Raw genomic sequence first — 10,822 nt, 5'->3', positions numbered from 1 at the left:
TTTTTCTCATCTTCCCAGGACCGAGCTGTTTTAAACTGTTCCGGAGTGTCCTCGCCCCTCTTTGATCTTTCCTCACTACCCTCTTCAAGTGAGAAGCAAAATTCAGTGGAAACATAGTTAAAGGGTTGGGGAGACAGAAAAAAAAGATGAAAAGGAGCAGACCATGTCCTTCTAATCTTGTGCCTTTAGGTCCAAGGCAAGAGCAGAAAGGACAGTGGTGTCCTCTGGCCTCAGAGTCAGCTGTTGCGGCCTCTGGTCTAAACCCAGGATGGATTCAGTTGTGGCAAGTCTACACTTGGGTCTGAAATGCTAGTCGGCAGACGCTAGAGGACCCGGCCACTTTTGGCTTAGCGATGGCCTCTGGTGGGTGCTATTGGCCTGGTGAACACACTCAGCAGGTGCAGTGGGTCTTGTCATTTGGCACCTGGGCCATGAGGACTGGACTGGAGTCCAGGGGCAGGTGGCTCAGGGCGCTGTCCCCGTACAGCTGCAGGCTGTTGCGGGCGATCAGCTCCCTGGCCATGAGCACAAAGACTTCGTCTATGTTCTTGGACTCCTTAGCTGATGTCTCCAAAACTGCAAGGAGGCCGTATTTCTCAGCCAGCGTGCAGGCGTCCTCGAACAGAACGTGCCGTTTCTCCCACAGGTCACATTTGTTCCCTGGGAGTGAGAGAGAAGCAGATTGCATTGAGTAACTTAATCTGATTTTTTAAAAATGAACTTTAGAAAGAACATCGTTCAGCAATATGCATGCATGCACTTCTTCCCAAACAGTAAATGAGGCCAAATTTAATGAAAATGAAACCACATATGAATGGAAACACAGCCACTATCTGAATTCACTGTTTTTAAGATCTTTAAGAGCTGTAGGACTGGACCAGAGGTATGTATGTTATTGGCCCGGACAGGTGGAGCCTTCATATTCTTGGGAGGGGCCATCTCTCCTACGTGTGACAAGATAAGAAGGTGCCAGAGCGATTCCCTCTTGCTTCTCTCTTCTCCCTTTAGATCTCATTCCCCTTTCTCCCTAACCGCAAAGTGTTGGACACTGAGATAGAATCTGGTCTAGCCTGAAGTTGTGGTCAGGATTTCTTGGGTTGAAGCTGTGGAATGTATAAGGAAGGACTTATTTTGCTAGCTGTAATTTGCATACAATAAAATGCATAGACTTGACACTCAGTAGGTCTTGATGAATGTGTATGCAAGTGATTTGAGATTATCCACTAGAGTGAGACCGTTGCAAGACCATGTAGTTCTGCTCCCATGTATGTACCCAAGGGAAGTATGAGCCCATGCGCATCCATAAACATACAAGAACCTTCAGGGCAGCAATTTTGCTAATTGTCCCAACTGAAAACAACTCGAATGCCCATCAACCAACAGAGGAGGAAATAAAAGTAATGCTGAGGGAAAGAAGCTTAGACAAAATGACACTCGTTACAATGCCATTTGTAGAAGGTTCAAAAACAATAGCAAAATAGAGCTGCTGATAAAGAAAATGGAACGATGTCATTAAAGCCATGATGGGCCAAGGCCGGTTTGGCTCAGTGGATGGAGCATCGGCTTGCGGACTGAAGGGTCCCAGGTTCGATTCCGGTCAGGGGCACATGACTTGGTTGCGGGGAGGTCCTCAGTGGAGGGTGTGCAGGAGGCAGCTGATAGATGTTTCTCTCTCATCGGTGTTTCTGACTCTCTGTCTCTCTCCCTTCTTCTCTGTGGAAAATCGATAGAATATATTTTTTAAAAGGGAGAAAATGAAAATAAAAGTCATGATGGGCTTACTTTAGGGGAGAAGATAAATAACTGAGAGGGACAGCAAGGGAGCTGGGGAGCAGGGTGCACTCTTTCTTGACCCAAGTGGTATTTACACAAGTGTTCCCTTTGTGATATGTCAGTGTTTGCCAACTTTTCTCTATGCATTATGTCCCAATGAAAAAAGATTGAAAAAATGCTTTCTCCTAGAGAGTAGGCAGGCTGCTCTGTTGTGGGGGGAGGGCAGTATTCAGTGGGTGGATGGTTTGAGCAAAAAGGAAAAGAAGAGAATTCATGGACATGGACAACAGTGTGGTGATGGTGAGGGAGGATGGGGGCGGATGGAGGATGGAAGAAGGTAGAGAAGGTAAATGGTAAATGGTGATGGAGAAAAAAAAAAAAAATACTCAGCATCAGCCGAGACCGGTTTGGCTCAATGGATAGAACGTCGGCTTGGGGACTGAAGGGTCCCGGGTTCGATTCCGGTCAAGGGCATGTACCTTGGTTGCGGGCATATCCCCAGTAGGGGGTGTGCAAGAGGCAGCTGATCGATGACTCTCTCTCATCGATGTTTCTAACTATCTCTCTCCCTTCCTCTCTGTACAAAATCAATAAAATATATTAAAAAAAAATACTTAGCATCATAGGCACCAACCTGGTCATTGACAGAGCTAGATTTTTATCATAATTCTCCCAAAATAAGGTTAAATCCAAGGGCCCTTCCCCTTCCTGGGACTGTGAGGCTGGAAAATGGTCCCTAAGGACATGGTCCTACGCCCTGGGAGTTGTAAATGTTACTTTATCTGCAAAAAGGGTCTTTGCAGATGTGATTAAGTTAAGAATCTCGAGCCCTGGAGAGAATTCTGGATTAGCGGGGTGGGCCCAAGTGCAATCATGCATAGTCTTACACAAAGGAGATAGAGGGAGACTAGAGTACACATACCGAGGAGGTGATGGGAAGACAGAGGCAGCCATGAGCACAGAACGCTGACAGCCACTGGACCAGACAAAGAACAGATTCTCCCTTAGAGCCTCCGGGGGGAGGACGGTTCTGCTGACACGTGATTTCAGCCCAAGGATACCGATTTCCGGTTTCTGGCCTCCAGAACAGAGAACACACTTCTGTTGTTTTCAGGCACCCAGTTTATGGTAATTAGCAACTTCAGAAAACTAACTCAGGTTTGTAGCTTCAAGAAAACTGTATGTGTTTTTATCGCTTGTGAGGTTTACGTTCAGGGCACAGCCCTGCTTTTAGAACAGTGGTTCTCGACCTTTCTAATGCCGCGACCCTTTAATACAGCTCCTCACGTTGTGGTGACCCCCAACCATACAATTATTTTGGTTGCTATTTCATAACTGTAATTTTGCTACTGTTATGAATCGTAATGTAAATATCTGTGTTTTCCGATGGTCTTAGGTGACCTTGCTAGTGGTTCTGCTGTGGAGTTGGCTAAGACCATCGGAAAACACAGATATTTACATTATGACCCGTAACAGTAGCAAAATTACAGTTATGCAGTAGTAACCAAAATAATTTTATGATTGGGGGTCACCACAACGTGAGGAACTGTATTAAAGGGTCGCGGCATTAGAAAGGAGAACTATTGGTATGAAGAAAGGTGTGAGGGTCCCTTGGTTGGGACAGGGATTGGCGGGAGGGAAAGAAACGTGCTTGCTCCTGCAGTCTGAGTCTGCTTGCTACGTGTTCTGTGTGGACACCAGAGAAGCATGGTCCTGTCCCCAAGAAAGGGATTCTTCATCGTGCTGGGAGGCAAGAGAGACACTTGGACAATTAAAAAGCCAAATAGCCCTACCCGGTTTGGCTCAAGTGAATATAGTGTCAGCCTGAGAACTCCTGAACACAGAGGTCTGGACCCCATCCCAGGTCTCCAGAATGAGGAACTCTGGGATGGGGCCTTGGGATCTGCATTCTTAACAAGTTCACACCACCCCCTCTCGTTTTCAGGTGAATCTGATGGAATTTCTGGGCCGGGTGCTTTCTGAGGTCCTCTCACCATTCGCACTTTATGATTGCATGCTCCCCTGCCACCGGAAACACACAAAAAGCCGGCTGTCAGCAAGGGGGGGGGGGCGATAAAGCAAAAGTAAACCCTTTGAGAACTCCATACCGATCAGCATGATGACCAGGTTCGCGGCTCCGTATTTTTCAATCTCGTGAATCCAGTGAGGAACGGACTCGAAGGTGGACCGCCGGGTGAGGTCGTAGGCGATGATGGCGGCGTGGGCGCTGCGGTAGTAGCTCTGGGTGATGGTGCGGAAGCGCTCCTGGCCGGCCGTGTCCCACACCTGCATCTGGGGGCGGGCGGGAAAGCGGACAGCGTCAGGAGCTCCCACGCCCGATGGGGACTTGCTCACTAAGTCGTCTGCACAATGCAGTTCCCTGGGTTTTACTTGGAGATAGCCAAGTTCAGGAGGTCTGGGCTGGGCCAGGGTAATCTGGATGGGCTCTCAGGTTTGGGAGCCCCCACCTCAGGGATGCGTTAGTCGGAGAGTGGGGATCAATGTCCTGGGGTCTGGTGTTCGTTCCCCTTTGCATCTCAATCATCCCTTCCTCCAGATTTTGGGGCTTATCTCTTGAACCTGCCCATTGCTATTAACACTGGAAAAGGAAGTAATGTTGGCTGAACTGTTTTGATTTTAAAGATCCACTCCACTGTTTATGTTCAGGAGTATCCTCATAATATTACCTCCTAAACCACCATCCCCGAGCAATGGTGCCAATTTATACACCTTCTATCAGTGTCTAGGGTACCTGTTTCTTCATATACTCACATTATTTACAAAATTAATTTTTTTTAACATATAGTTGTTATTGATTTCAGAGAGGAAGGGAGAAAGAGAGAGATGATGATGAGAGAGAATCATTGTTCGGCTGCCTCCTGCACATACCCTACTGGGGACTGAGCTTGCAACCTGGGTGTGTGCCCTGTGACCTCCTGGTTCCTAGGTCGACGCTTAACCATTGAGCCATGCCAGCCAAGCACAAAGTTTATTTTTTAAAGTTTGCAAACATATACAAGATTAGAGAGAACAGAGTAATCAACCCTCATATACCTATCATTCCAGATTCAGTAATTATTATTAAATAATTATCAAGATTTTGCCACTGTTGCTACAACTAGCTTGTTCTGTTGATTTCTTTGTTTTTATTCTTCAATTTTTAAAAAAATCCTCATCTGAGGATATTTTTTTCATTGATTTTTTTTAGAAGAGTGAAGAGGAGGGAGGGTAGGGAAGAAGAGGGAGGAAGGGAGAGAGAGAGAGAGGCAGAGCGAGAGAGAAACATCTATGTGAGAGAGATACATTGACTGGCTGCCTCCCGCACTTCCATATGTGCTCCAATCAGGGCCAGGGATTGAGTCTGCAACTGAGGTACATGCTCTTGACCCGGAATTGAACCCTCTAACCACTGAGCACACAGCAGGGCTCTTTGAGGTGTTATTTTATTTATTTTTCTTGTCTGCAGCATCATCCATGATCATCCAACTGTTTCTAGAATGTTCACACCTGTTACTGCAAATTCAAAGCCCAGGAAGAACTCCTGGGAATTTACTTTAAGCCAGTGAGGTCTTATTTTATTTTATCTTATTTTATTTTATTTTTAAAGAGTAAACGCATTTTTATTTGTTTTTTTGTTTTCTTTTTGTATATTTTATTGATTTTTTACAGAGAGGAAGGGAGAGAGATAGAGAGCTAGACACATCAATGAGAGAGAAACATTGACCAGCTGCCTCTTGCACCCCCCCTACCGGGGTGTGTGTGTGTGTGTGTGTGTGTGTGTGTGTGTGCAAGAGGCAACCAACGTACATGCCCTTGACCGGAATCAAACCTGGGACCTTTCAGTCCGCAGACTGATGCTCTATCGCTGAGCCAAACCGGTTTTGGCAATGTGAGGTCTTATTTTAAAGCAAACCCCAGACTTCATGTCATTTCATCCCTGCTTACATTGACATACATCCTTATAAAAACGGACATTTTCTTTCATACCCACAACGCCATTATCACTAATACACTTTCTGATAACTCCTTGGTTTTATTTAATGCCCAGTCCATACGAAGATTTTCCTGATTGTCTCCAAAATGTATTTTTACTATTGTTTTTATTTAATAAGGATCCCAAACAAGATCCATTTATTACATTTTTGCCCATATTTTTTTTATCTTTTCTAATCAAATGGGTAAAAGGCAGTATTTTACTATTAGCTTATTGGTTAATTATGAACATGGATGGACACCTTTATACAAATGTATGAGCTCGTTCTTATAAAATCTGTGAAACAACAGTTTTGTTCAGTCTTTGAATAGCCTACTTTTGTGTGTGTGCTTGGTTGGTTAGTTTTTTTTCTCAGGGCTCTTTTCATGTTAAAGCAATTAGCCATTTGTCAAGTCCCATATATGCAAATATTTTTTTCCAAGTGTCATTCATCTTTTGATTTGGTTTAGAGTGTTTTTTTTTTTTAGAGTGTTTTTGAATATGTAGAAATGTTACATTTATATGGTTACATAGAGATATGTACATTTGACCTTGAGATAGTTAGATTAAGCAATATTTACCCTTATAGCTTCAGGGCTTCTTGTCTCTTTCACATTATTTACTTATTTTTATTGTTGACACTATTACAGACATCCTGGGTTTCTATTCTTACTGAAAAGCCCAATTTCCTCATTGCACAATGATAAAAAGGAATACACTTATGTTTTTTCCTGATACTTTTATGATTTCATGTGTTTTTTAAAAAAATATATTTTATTGATTTTTTTACAGAGAGGAAGAGAGAGGGACAGAGAACCAGAAACATCGATGAGAGAGAAACATCGACCAGCTGCCTCCTGCACCCCCCCCCCCCACCGGGAATGTACCTGCAACCAAGATACATGCGCTTGACCGGAATGGAACCCGGGACCTTTCAGTCCGCAGGCTGAAGCTCTATCGATTGAGCCAAACCGGATACAGCATGATTTCATGTTTTACATTTAAATCTTTTATTCCTCAGGCTCGTGTTTCGGGGTTAGGAGCTCTGGCTAAACGAGGAGGAGCGAACCCCAGGCCCTCTGACCTTCACTTTCCTGCCGTCGATGTCCAGGGTGCGCACAGTGAAGTCCACCCCAATCGTGTTCTGCTGCGTCTCCGCGTAGACCCCGGATTTGAAATGCTGCACCACACAGGTCTTCCCCACGTTGGAGTCCCCGATGAGGATGATCTTGAACAAATAGTCGAAGTTCTCATCTGCTGCCCTGGCTGAGCTGGAGAACTGCATGGCGCTGCCTACCTAGAGCAGAGCTGGGAAGAAAAGGAGGCATTAGGCGTCTCTTTAGTGAGCACCCACCAGGCGCCAGGCACTGTTCAAGGCACTTGGGGTCCAGGACAGGACAAGGCAGGGGGAGATCGTTGCTTTCAGAGCATTAACATCCTCTTGGCCCTGGCTGGTTTGGCTCAGTGGATAGAGCATTGGCCTGTGGACTGAAGGGTCCTGGGTTCAATTCTGGTCAAGGGCACATGCTGGGGTTGCCAGTAGGGAGCATGCGGGAGGCAGCCTATCAATGAGTCACTCTCATCACTGATGTTTTTATCTCTCTCCCCTCTCCATCCTCTCAGAAATCAATATATATAATATATAAGAGAAACATGCAAATTGACCATCCTTCACCACACCACAAGCCACGCCCACCAGCCAATCAGGGTGAGCATGCAAATTAACCCAACAAAGATGGTTGTTAATTTGCATATCCAGGCCAGAGCAAACACTGAAGACAGCGCTACAGAGAAGCAAGGAAGCCGGGCTTCGGAGAAGGAAGGGAAGCAGGCAGGGCAGTGGAGACCGCAGCAGGAAGCCCTATTGCAAAAATCTTCCTGCAAGGGGCCTCTAATATATATATATATGTATATCCTCTTGGTTGAAGGGCACTAATTACTGGTCAGGTACAAGGGAGCTCCCCCCTAAGCTCACACCTGCCTTAGGTGGGTTGACAGTACTTTAGGTGTGCCCTCAGGATGAGGAGGTCCTGCCTCCTCATCTGGGCCCACCACTCAGTCATTACAGTCAGATGACAGCATTGATGGAAATCCTAGTCATTGGGACCAGGGGCTCCGTGAGCCATGGATGCCCACTCAGCAGGAGTGTTTTTCCTGCCATTCTTCAGTTGATGGTCATGCCTAGCTTTTCACAGGGGAAGAAGGACTCCAAACTACTGAGAGGCCAAATGTCCAGGCAACCAGCCACAAAGGACTGACAAGATCGGACAGAAAAGTCAGTTCAAGGAAGAGTGACATGGTCTTTTTCTTCTGGCTGGACCCTACTTTTTCTTCTTGTGGAACTTAGGGTTTTGAGAAAATCCAAAAAGAAAACTTTAGGAAGAATGTTTACGGCATACTTCACCATAAGCTGGAAAATAAAGTTTCTAAGTGACAGTGTTTCCCACACTAACTGGTTACATCAAAATTATTTGGGGAGATAATTAGAAATACATATTCCCCCAGCCCATCCCAGATCTGCTAAAGATATTTAAAAACCTGCGTACGCACACATGCACACACTCGCCAGGTGATTCTGATGCCTGCCCAGCCAGGTTTGGAAAACACTGCTCAACACAGTCACTCGCCTGAAATTTTATTCTCACCTTCAGCATGTCTGCCCCACTATTCACCTCCGCTTCAATATCACGGAGCCTGAGAAACTGACTATCTTCTGCAAAAGTCCGTTCTGTGTGGGCAGCTCTCACTCACCTGGGGTGGAACTCCACCTCCCAGGCTTCCATCTGTTGCCCCTCGTGACTGGGCAGATTCCGATTCCACATGCCAGCCCATCAGATATTTGGAGCGCCAAGCGTATCCCCTCCAGGCAGCTATCCCGAGGCCTCAGCTGCTCCTCACAGACTGCGGTGTTGGGTCTCCTCATAAAATCACACGAAACCTACCCCCATCTGATGACCAAAATGGATGTGCTGCACTGCAAGCTGCTCCTTCTTCACTCCGCCCCCAGGTGTACTTTATGGTTTTCTGTAAAGTCACGGGAAAGGACAAATCTAGCCCAAACCGGCTTGGCTTAGTGGATAGAGCTACAGTCTGAGGACTAAGAGGTCCCAGGTTCGTTTCCGGTCAAGGGCATGTGCCTTGGTTGCGGGCACATCCCCGGTGGGGGGTGTGCAGGAAGCAGCTGGTCAATGTATCTCTCTCTCTCATCGATGTTTCTAGCTCACTATCCCTCTCCCTTCCTCTCTGTAAAAAAAAAAAGCAATAAAATATGTTTATATAAAAAAAAGGACGAATCTACCTTGTCACACAAATTAAAATGCACACAGCCATCCCGCCTTCAGAAGCCCCAGGCTTCTCCCTAACCACCTGTGGCTCAGCGATCCAGCCGACAGTGGACACATCCAACCACTTTGTTTTCCCCTCCGACTTTTCAAGTAGAGAAAGCCACCTCACTTCCGTGTCTTATCACTGTGACTCGAGCTGAAACCTTCCTCCTGTGCCCCCCCCCCCCCCCACACACACACAGGACGCCCTCAGCCTTTCCGCAAAGCCCCTGGAGCTCAGCCTGCCCGCCCTGCGAGGACCGCGCGGCGTCCACCTGAGCCGCCTCCATCCTGCCCGGCGGCCTGCACCCTCCGGCTCACCTGCCGCGCTCCCCCTCCGGCTGGCTAGCGGGAAGGTTTTCTTTTTCTCCTTGCTTTCCTTTTCCAGCCCCCTGGGCCCCTTCTTCCTGCTGCCTCGCTGCGCGGTGGGAACTGTAGTTCTGTCCGCAGGTGCCAGGTTTGCAGCCGAGAAAGTGAAAGGAGAGCGAAGCCCTCCCTCCTCCTGCCCCGAGCCCGGGCGGCTGGGCGCTCAGCGCAGGTGAGGCGCCCGCCAGGGGCTGAACTTTCATCATCCTGCAAAGCCAGTCAACTCAGCCAAACCCAGTCAGCCACCCTGCTCCTCCGATCAGCTCGCTTTCTCTTATGCAGCCCCCTCCCTCTCTCCCCTCCCGATTTTTCCTGGTGCCCCTTGTTTGGCTGGGGAGGGGACCCCAGCGGAGAGAATACCATGGAGAGGATACAGAGCTGGGTCTTGAGTTTTTGGATGTGTTTTGTGGATTTGAATGACTGTTCTCGAGGAGCCACGAAGAGAAAAGCGTTCCAAAGAGAAGATTTAAAAAGCGAAAATAACTTTGCATTTATTTGTGCGGGGAGAAAGAGCTAAAAAAAAAAAAAAAAAAAAAAAAAAAAAAAAAAAAAAAGCATCTGTTTCTCTCCCTCCAATCCTCTCCCACAGAGCAGAGGTTCGTGTCTGGGTCTGAGGAAACAGCGTTTATCGTCGCCGATGCTGGCAGAAGAGACAAAGCCCAGGCGAATGTTCCTGTTTCCCCCCTGCATTCTCCCTTCTGTGCCTCACCCACTGGAAGTCCTCAGAAAGCCCAGCCCCAGGTCTGAAGGGTCGCTGGTTCTCGGGCCAGAGCATTAGATTTTCTCCGCTATGGAGAAGGTCACATTCGGCAGTTAAACCATGGAGGCACAATATGCAAAACAGAGACATCCGGCTGATAAAATATTTAAGTTGGTATCCTGTTTTCAAACCGTGGGCAGAGGCCGAGTCAGGAGTCCTGAAACCAGTGTTAGTGGGCTGCAACCAGCATTTTTACAGAAAAAGTTTGCAAACAATTCCAGAATGTATCTCATGTAACCGGGCTCAGGATTGTTCTGTGAACTGTTTGGGTCAGTTGCAGACCTGCCTGTATATGGCGGGGTGGGGGCGGGGTGTGGTGGGGGTGAAAGGATAGGGGGTGGGGGAGGGAGGGCGGTGTGCGTGAGGTAGAATGCATTTCTTCCTGTGGCTGAGGTCTGGAAAGATTGAGAAGCACTGCAACAGAGGACAATTTATTCAATATCCAACCACACTTTCCCCCATGATTCCTTCAGATGATCTTTAAAATATGATTCATTTTGCCGAAACCGGTTTGGCTCAGTGGATAGAGCGTTGGCCTGGGGATTGAAGGGCCCCTGTTCGATTCTGGTCAAGGGCATGTACCTTGGTTGCCGGCACATCCCCAGTAAGGGGTGTGCAAGAGGCAGC

General features: G+C 47.3%; 1 protein-coding gene and 1 non-coding gene across 3 annotated transcripts; both read right to left on the bottom strand.

Annotated features, from left to right (window-relative positions):
- RAB19 (RAB19, member RAS oncogene family) lies at positions 1 to 9,565 on the bottom strand. 2 transcript variants are annotated; one of them, XM_036428683.2, is made up of 5 exons: positions 9,391 to 9,565; positions 8,498 to 8,508; positions 6,831 to 7,043; positions 3,882 to 4,065; positions 1 to 660 (listed from the first exon to the last, which is right to left on the bottom strand). In XM_036428683.2, exons 3-5 carry the CDS (start codon positions 7,029 to 7,031, stop codon positions 392 to 394), a joined length of 654 nt encoding a protein of 217 aa, XP_036284576.1. In that variant the 5' UTR covers positions 7,032 to 7,043; positions 8,498 to 8,508; positions 9,391 to 9,565; the 3' UTR covers positions 1 to 391. The 2 variants fall into 2 exon arrangements, with proteins under 2 accessions (XP_036284576.1, XP_036284562.1); XM_036428669.2 differs by lacking the exon at positions 8,498 to 8,508 and having other exon boundaries at positions 6,831 to 7,054; positions 9,391 to 9,537.
- On the bottom strand, positions 5,228 to 5,345 carry LOC118714624. The gene has a single exon (XR_004986629.1). It is a non-coding gene; the product is annotated as a small Cajal body-specific RNA 16 (non-coding RNA).
- Positions 9,566 to 10,822: the final 1,257 nt, after the last annotated feature.

Source organism: Pipistrellus kuhlii, unplaced genomic scaffold, assembly GCF_014108245.1.
Source record: "Pipistrellus kuhlii isolate mPipKuh1 unplaced genomic scaffold, mPipKuh1.p scaffold_m20_p_10, whole genome shotgun sequence".
NCBI classification, from domain to species: Eukaryota; Metazoa; Chordata; class Mammalia; order Chiroptera; family Vespertilionidae; genus Pipistrellus; species Pipistrellus kuhlii.
The sequence above is the reverse complement of the archived record's forward strand: the minus strand, read 5'-3'. Positions and strand labels throughout refer to the sequence as shown.

Excerpts from the sequence above, each read along its gene's own strand:
- RAB19 (XM_036428683.2), bottom strand. The coding sequence starts at position 7,031 with ATGCAGTTCTCCAGCTCAGCCAGGGCAGCAGATGAGAACTTCGACTAT. Across the intron at positions 4,066-6,830 it reads TCGACGGCAGGAAAGTGAAG|ATGCAGGTGTGGGACACGGC; the intron begins GTCAGAGGGCCT and ends GCCCGCCCCCAG. Across the intron at positions 661-3,881 it reads CCTGGTCATCATGCTGATCG|GGAACAAATGTGACCTGTGG; the intron begins GTATGGAGTTCT and ends TCTCACTCCCAG.